Consider the following 8,718-nt stretch of genomic DNA (forward strand, 5'->3'; position numbering starts at 1 on the left):
AATAATTATATATAAATTCAATTATATATATATATATATATATATATATATATTACTAAGTAATTTATATTTAATACAGTAAGTCGATGTACTAAAGTTATACTTAATAGTCATATGTATTAGAAATGCAAAAATGTTTGTGAATTCTTTATTTATTGTAAATAAAGGTAGAAGATGGAAATGTGATTTTTTTATAAAAAAAAATTAACTAAGTTAATTAGTAAAAATATTACTAAGCCACTTTTGTCAAAAATTATAATTAACTGGACGATTATAATAATTTTTGGGTTTTTTTCTAAATTGCATAGAAGCATTTTTCATATATTCAAGACATCATTGAGACTTTTCAATAAATTTAAACATAAATAAAATTTCATTCAAAAGAAAGTGTAATACGAATTATTTTTAAAATTTACTGTTTAATAAAATTTTTAAAATTATTAGTAAGTTAATTAGTAAAAATATTACCAAACCACTTTGGTCAAAAATTATAATTAACAGAACGATTATAATAATTTTTCTTCTAAATTTGAATAGAAGCATTTTTCATATATTCAAGACTTTTCATTGAGACTTTTCAATAAATTTAAATATAAATAAATTTTAATTCAAAAGAAAGTGTAATACGAATTATTTTCAAATTTACTGTTTAATAAATTTTTTAAAATTATTAGTAAGTTCAAAAATAACAGTTTGTTTTAAAAATTACATTTGAAAATATTTTAAGATTGATTGAAAATTGATTGAAATTTACGAAAATAGAAAGTTGAAAATGTTTTCTAAATATTTAATTATCAACTCAAATTGATTAGGCCGATTGTTTACTAGCCGATTAGGCCGGATCCGGAAATTTGTACGACTTCAGGCAAAATACCACTTACACAAAATCGTAATATGAATTGTGTAATCATTTTCTGATACGATGTTTCTTATTCGAACGACCTTCTAAAAATTTACAAGGACCTTTTATATTCCCAAAAATAATGAACAAAAACATGCCTCTTCAGTACTACGTAAAACCTTAGAAAATTCGCCAAGTTAAATAAGACTTTGCATAGAAATTTGTAACGAAAACTCGTTATTTATGCATACTAAGATGTTTATTATATATTACATTATAACTAAGTATTATACTAAATATTACGTATTTATTATTGCAACGAAATTTCAAGGACATTTCAATATGTCCCCAAAACATGCATCCTACATGCACTACACTTACACAAAACCTATAGAAAATTCCCCAAGACTTTGCATACAAATTTGTAACGAATACACATTATTTATGAATACTAATATGTATAATATATATTACAAAGTTATATGTAAGTATTATAATATTAAAAATATATTTTTCTACTTACGATTTTGGCCAAATTACAGATGAAAAACACACTTTTACACAACGAAGGTAATACCGGTACTAAGTACTTGAGGTTATGTACTTTCTGGCAAACAATGAGAAGCACGTGGTTTAAATTGTTCTGCAAAATTCCCGAAGGATGGCGACACAATTTAATAGGAATCAAACAGGATTCAAAAATTTTAAAACTAGTGGTGTATGGCATCGTGCATTAAGGGAAACCGCTGGAACTTCCGTACCAAACATTTTTTTTCAAATTAACATTTTTGAAAAAAATTACACTGAAAAAATTAGATTTTTGAGAAACTATAAATTTGTGATAAAAATTTCCTTTTTTTTTGAAAAACACAAACGCACACACACACACACATGCATCCATTTTTTCTAAGGTATGCCAAAATGTTCAGAAGGTTTTAAAACGTAAAGATATATAAACAATACGGGAAGTTAATAAGATTAAAATATACAAAGTTGACTAAATTAGGATGTAGTATGATAAGATCCTATAAAACTAACTACTAACAAAAATATACTTGCCAAACCTAACACTATTACCAAAACAACTAGTGGTGTATGGCATCGTGCCTTAAGGCAAATTTTAGACGTTTTCAAATGAATTATTACAAATACTGTAACGTTCATTATTTTTGCATCATCTTGTTATGTCTGAGCAAATCAAATGTAAATCATAAATCAATTATTACATTAACAATCGTCATTTCATTTCGAATTCAATTTAAAAAAAATAGTTGGCTAATTTACACAAAATTGAAAAAGTGCTCCCGTATAGTCACAGTCTAAACGCCTTTGCAAATAATTCTGTGCGACATTTTCACTTATACTGTGCTTAGCTTGGCGGCATTTTCACATTTTTCAATAGTTTTCACAAAATTGGAAAATCGCTCCTGTACAGAAACAGTCTAAACGCACTTGGGTAAAAATTTGTACCAGAGTGGTGCTTAGACTGTGCTTAGCTTGGGTAATTTTTGCATTTTTAATCTAAAATTACAAAAATATTTTTTTGTAAAAAAAATTTGAAACAATTTTTTTTTCCAAAAGCAATTATTTTGTTGAAACAAGCAGAAAGTTCTTTGAATCATTTGAATGGGACGCTTAGTTCTCAAAAACTGCAATTTTTTTAACATTTAGCTCTGTATCTCCGAAACCGCTGGGCCTACCTTTGCCTAAAACTAATAACCACTTTTTTCCCGTCTTACGAACTGAATGTTTTTTGCATCATGCAAATCAGATGATCCGTTCGCTCAAAAACTCGACTAGTATTTTCTGCACTCTTTGCTCCATATCTCCGTAACGGCTGGACCTGCCTTCGCCAAAAACTAATCAGCACATCTCCCTATTAATAGGAATCGAATGTTTTTTAAACCATTCAAATCGGTTGATCCGTGCGCCCAAAAACGTAGACGAAATAATGACATAGTCCAAGTAATAATTAATAGAAACATTAAACTAAAATTTACAATTACATATATGTAAGTGTAAGTAACATGGCATTTGAATAATAAAATAAAATTTGTCTCAATTAATTCAAAAATCCAATTGAAATTCGAATAATATTTATTATAACACCCAACACTCAAATATTCACAAAAATATTTGTACATCTTACATTTATAAATTCAGTAATTACACATATTATTTATTTTTATCATTATATAAGCACAATCAATCAATATACATTTTGTATAAATAATATTTTACATATATATTTTTGTTTCGAAATTTTTCATCCTGTACTTATAAAAGTCAGTAAATAATTTTTTAAATTTACTATAATTAGTGAAATGTATAGTTTGGTCCTTTTAGGTATATTGACGATCCACGTTTTGATATATAGATAGATATTTGATAGATTTTTTGTGCAGATTGTAAATAAAAAGATACAAAAAACTTACATATGTTATGTAATAGTTATGTCAATTTTTTTTACTAAATTATTGAAAAACTTATTGAGCCTGTTGGAAAATTTAAGGAGTCTCAGATTTAAAAATATTTTGTTATGATTAAAAGTAATCCTTAGCCTTATTGTACAAAATCTTAATAATGTTGAAACAAAAACAAATACGTTTTGAAAGTATTGTTACGTTTAAACAACGTTTTACGGTTAAGTGATAAAAAGTAATATCGTATTAACTTAATTTTCTTATTATTTTAAGCTTTCAATTTGTTTAGATTTTTCAAATTGCCTTAATAGATTTTTTTCTGATAGAATCATAAACAAGAATATTTTTGTAAAATAAAACTATAATAAATTAAGACAAAAGTATGTGTAAACTCGAATTATTAGACAAGAATGAAACAAACACGATTTTTTTTTAAAAAAAATACGTATAAATTACGGTTAAAATAATTTAAGATTAATTTTCTTCAATTCATATTAACTTCTCCATAATTAACTTCCCGTATTTTCAATTTAAAGTTCAAAAGTTTAATTATAAGATTATTTAAAAAAAAGTATATTTTTTTCAAAAATAGTAAAAACAAAATGACGTGTCAGTCCCAGTTGTGAAAAATAATAAAACAAATAGGTTTTTTTAATATTTTGTTACGTTTAAACAACGTTATTGTTACGTTTAGGTGATAACATTTAACATCGCATGAAATTAATTAATTTATTATTTTACGTGTTCAAATTGTTTAGATTGTTTAAAATTGACTAAATAAATAATTTTCTGATAGAATAATAAACATATATTTAATAATACCAAAAAATATGTAAAATCGAATTATTAGAAAATAATAAAGCAATCTGTAAAAAGTTATGAATCAAACAAAACAAACATGTTTTTAAGATATTGTTACTTTTAAACAATATTCTTGTTACGTTCTGGTAATAAAATATAACATTGTATGAAATTAATGTCTTTAGCTCATATTAGATTCAAATTATGTAAGTATTTTTTCTCTTAGTTAGAAAAAACGTACATTTTTGTAGATTACAGTAAAAAACAAAATAATGTGTAAATCCCAGTTGTGAAACAATAACGAAACAAATACGTTGTTTGAACATTGTTACGTTTAAAATACCTTTTAATTACGTTTTGATAATAAAATGTAACATTGTATCAAATTACTGTCTTTAGTTTATATAATTTTTTAATAATTTTCAATTTTAAATTAGAACGTTTCAAATTATGTAAGTATTTTTTGCTGTTAGAAATGTAGATTTTTGCGAATTAAAAATAATTTTAAAGCCTAGTTATGAAATCAAAGCCAAACAAACGTGTTTTCAAGAAACTGCTACATTTAAACTAACGGTTTTATTTCTTTAAATAAAAAATAAATGCAACTAACGTTTTTGTTTTGGAAAATAAATGCAGCATTGGATAAAAATTATTTTCTTTTTAGTTTTCCGTTAGAATTTGCTTGGAATTAGAACGTTTTTATTTCTTTAAATTTAATTTTTAGATTGGCTTTGTGTTTTATGAACAACTAAATAATTTATTGAAAAATCTTTTTTAAAAAAATCTTTAATTTGATTTGAGAAAAAAATTGAAAATATGATGTACATTAAATGTACTCAATTGAGTCTTTGTTAATATTCATTTATACTTTTGAAGTTTCTAATTTCCAAGTCTATATATTCATATCATATAATTTTATATATATACACATTGTAAACATTTAAAATTCTTTAAACTGTACAAAATTTATGATAGATATAAAGTTTAGATTAAATATAATTGACAGCATAGTTTTTTTCAGAAGCTAGGCGACAGCAGTTTTATAATAATTATTATAATTTATATATATATATACACATATATATATATACATATATATAATATATATATAAATTATATATTTAACCTGTATATTTTTTATACCTATACCTATATAAATATTACATGTACACAAATATTACATAAACCATTGATTGTCAAGAGAAATAGATACATTTAGGTTACAATGGAGTTACAGTTATGAAACCGGTGTAAAAATATTTTTAGGACTTATGATAAATAAAAATAAATATCAAAATATTAATTATTAATAAATTAAATAAAATTTGGGGAACTAAATTGGTTAAAAAAACGTGGGAATTAATTGTTGTATTTATTTACTGTGAAGAGGTGAAAATGTCTAAGTATTTGCGGTGCGGTCAGGCGTATTTTACAAAAAAACAAGTATGGCGGCATGTTCATGATAACAAAATCTGTGATGATTTATCTTCCTTGCTTTGTTTATATGTAAAATACGCCTAATCGCACAGCAATTTCTTAGACATTTTCACAAATAAACAGACAAAACTGGTCCCAGGTTTAAGGATATAGCATATTTAAAATACTTCTACTCACCAAGTCAATGTACATGTTTTTGAAAAATCCAATTAAGATTATTTAATTAATTAAATACATATATACATACTTCAAAAGTTGGCAGTTGGTTCAAAATGTTCTACATCTAATTACGCTGATGAGAACCTAAGTTTTTGTTTCTTCACAAATTCTATGGCCATTCGGTCACCTGTTCTGGACTCCAAAATTTGTAAAATTGGATTTTCTAAAAATATAAAATATAATAAATAAATAGTTAGAAATTTGGATAAAATATGGTTTATTACGTTTATCGTGTTGGTGCATCAAAGGAAGATCAACGTGTTTTAGACCATGAAAGTTTTCCACACTGGAACTTCCATCAGCTACTCCTGGAATGTTGCCAAGGGCCAAAAAAGCCTGAAAAAAAAAATTGTAATTAAATTAAAAATTTGTATTGACTATGTTTTTTAATATTGTACAACTTTCTAGATCACGTCAGAGTCACCAATTTGTAAGAATGATGGTAAATCCATCTAAAAGTTGATGAAAACGAGATTTTTCTAACTAAATTGAGAAGTGGTGATGATGGTAAATCTATATTGACTTATTAACTCTGTTCTTTATTATTATACTACTTTCTAGATCATGTCGGGGTCACCAGATTGCACATTTATTCATAAAAAATTAGGATAATAGTTAAAACTATCTAAAATCTGATAACAAAGAAGAGATTTCTGACAAAATTTGGAAATGATAATGATAAATTTGTAGTGACCTAGTTCTATAGCATTGTACAATTTTCTAGATCATGATCATGTCGGGGTCACCAATTTGCAGATTTATTCATAAAAAATGAGGATAATAGTTAAAACCATCTAAAATCTAATAACAAAGAAGAGACTTCTAACAAAATTTGGGAATAATGATAATGGTAAATTTGTAGTGACCCTGTTCTTCAGCATTGTATAACTGTCTAGATCATGTTGGGGTCACCAGTTTGCAGATTTATTTATAAAAAAATGAGAATAATAGTTAAAACCATCTAAATTCTGATAACAAAGAAGAGATTTCTGACAAAATTTGGAAATGTTGATAATAGTAAATCTGTAGTGACCCTGTTCTTTAGCACTGTACAATTTTCTAGATCATGTCGGGGTCACTAATTTGCAGATTTATTCATAAAAAATGAGGATAATAGTCAAAACCATCTAAAATCTGATAACAAAGAAGAGATTTCTGACAAAATTTGGAAATTTTGATAGTGACCTAGTTCTTTAGCATTGTACAATTTCCTGGATCATGTCGAGGTCACCAATTTGCAAATTTATTTATAAAAAATGAGGATGATAGTAAAAATCATCTAAAAGTTGGTTTTTGAATTTTGTGAACAATCTTGGGCTTTTTTGGTTTATCCGAAAATGATTTTCCTCCAATTTAATTAGGTTGGTTAAAGGACTAAAAAATATGATCTTACAAATTCAAGAAGGTACAAAATTGTTAAGTTTTTTGATAATTTGTTATTCGATTGCTTGATGAATTTGTAACCAGAAAATTTCCTGACGAAATAAAATTTATGCAAAGATTGTCTCATTTTTCAGACAAAACCATTTTCCAACCAGACAATTAAAACAAACAAAAAAATCATCATCTTGGTGAACTAAAAAAATATTATTGCTACTATTTTACCTCTCCAGCAAAATCATTGGCAGTCAAAACATCATGATCCATCACCGTAAATGCAACCATAGCACCTTCTGACCTGCACTGGTCCAAAGTTACTGAAAACTCAAAACATTCGTCAAAAATCGGATTCAGAGTCTTCTTGTGAACGTTTGTGTGTTGCTCGCCACAATGGGCAAAAACCTAAAAAAGACATCATCATCAATTTTTGCTAAAAATAAACCACAGGTAAAATAAATACATTATTTGATTCTGCTAATCGAACATGCCCCCTGACTTGTTTTTATGTAAAATACGCCTGATCGCACGGCAACTTGGTAGTTATTACACTTACCCTTCTTGGTAACAATTCAATGATCACAAAAGGATCACTATATCCATTAGGGTCTAAAGGAATCACATCCCTGGCATGAAGGACTTCTACACACAATGAATCGTGGTTAAAATAAGCCCTGACACCAAGTACCCCATAAGGGACTGCACATTGTGCTCCTTGAGCTATGGCAGCCATCTGGTCAGCCAGTCTGTTGCAATGGAAAAGGTCTATCAGGCCTTCTGTATCTGTACGATGGTAACATAGACGTTGTTCGACACGACGATAGACTTCTGTTTTGAGGTCTTCATCACATAGACCTAAAAAATTTGGTTTGGGTGATGAATTACAATTTGCTTGCAAAATCGCTGGCAAATACTATTATGTAAGGGTCACCTTGTCCCCCCGCGTGAAAGAATTCTGCAAGAAGGTTAAGGGCATCGTGCAGTCTGTCGTGGTATACTGCAGGACGTTCACCATCTCCTCCTCCGACATCAGTTTGCCCAGAAAGACCTGCCAAAACTGCTGACCAAACAATGGACAAAGCCCTGGAAAAATTTCGAGCCAACAAAGCAGCATTTAGAGCTGATAGGTGGTTGTCTAGGTACTCCAACAAGGGTACTATTGCCTAAAAAATAGATATTTAGAAAACAGTTCATTGTGCATGTATTATTTATCTTACCTGGGTCGTTGGTAAGGATTCTGGTGACCATGCCAAGTGAAACATGACTTTTTGTAAAGCGTTTTGCATTTGTGGACCGATTCTGCCCAAAACGCGCAGTGCACACTGTTCTAGTTGTGTCAAACTTGATTCGATCATTGGCAAACCAGGATGATCCTAAAAAACAACAAAATATTAATATCCAATGTCCAAATATTGTTTCATGTGTCTACTTACCCCTTGGTCAGGTCTCAGTTCAGCCAAAGATCTTCTAACATACTCCAAATCGTTGACAGTAACACACATTTCATCAGTCGTCTTATAAGGTCCTGGTTGATCATAATATCCTTGGTCAGCAAGTTTCTGGTGCACCAAGTCACCATAATGAAGGGCTGCTGAACTTGTTGCATCTAAAACCTGGCGA

The 8,718-nt window shown here is 27.9% G+C and overlaps 1 protein-coding gene across 1 annotated transcript; it reads right to left on the minus strand.

Moving 5' to 3' along the window:
* Positions 1-5,756: 5,756 nt before the first annotated feature.
* LOC113387968 (BAI1-associated protein 3-like) lies at positions 5,757-8,706 on the minus strand. The gene is made up of 7 exons (XM_026625377.1): positions 8,532-8,706; positions 8,316-8,471; positions 8,030-8,261; positions 7,655-7,953; positions 7,327-7,503; positions 5,946-6,057; positions 5,757-5,884 (listed from the first exon to the last, which is right to left on the minus strand). Exons 1-7 carry the CDS (start codon positions 8,598-8,600, stop codon positions 5,790-5,792), a joined length of 1,140 nt encoding a protein of 379 aa, XP_026481162.1. The 5' UTR covers positions 8,601-8,706; the 3' UTR covers positions 5,757-5,789.
* Between the last annotated feature and the right edge of the window lie 12 nt (positions 8,707-8,718).

The sequence above is a fragment of the Ctenocephalides felis genome, unplaced genomic scaffold, assembly GCF_003426905.1.
Source record: "Ctenocephalides felis isolate EL2017-DRISC unplaced genomic scaffold, ASM342690v1 CF-g0.4_SCAFFOLD_03572, whole genome shotgun sequence".
In the NCBI taxonomy this organism is placed as follows: Eukaryota; Metazoa; Arthropoda; class Insecta; order Siphonaptera; family Pulicidae; genus Ctenocephalides; species Ctenocephalides felis.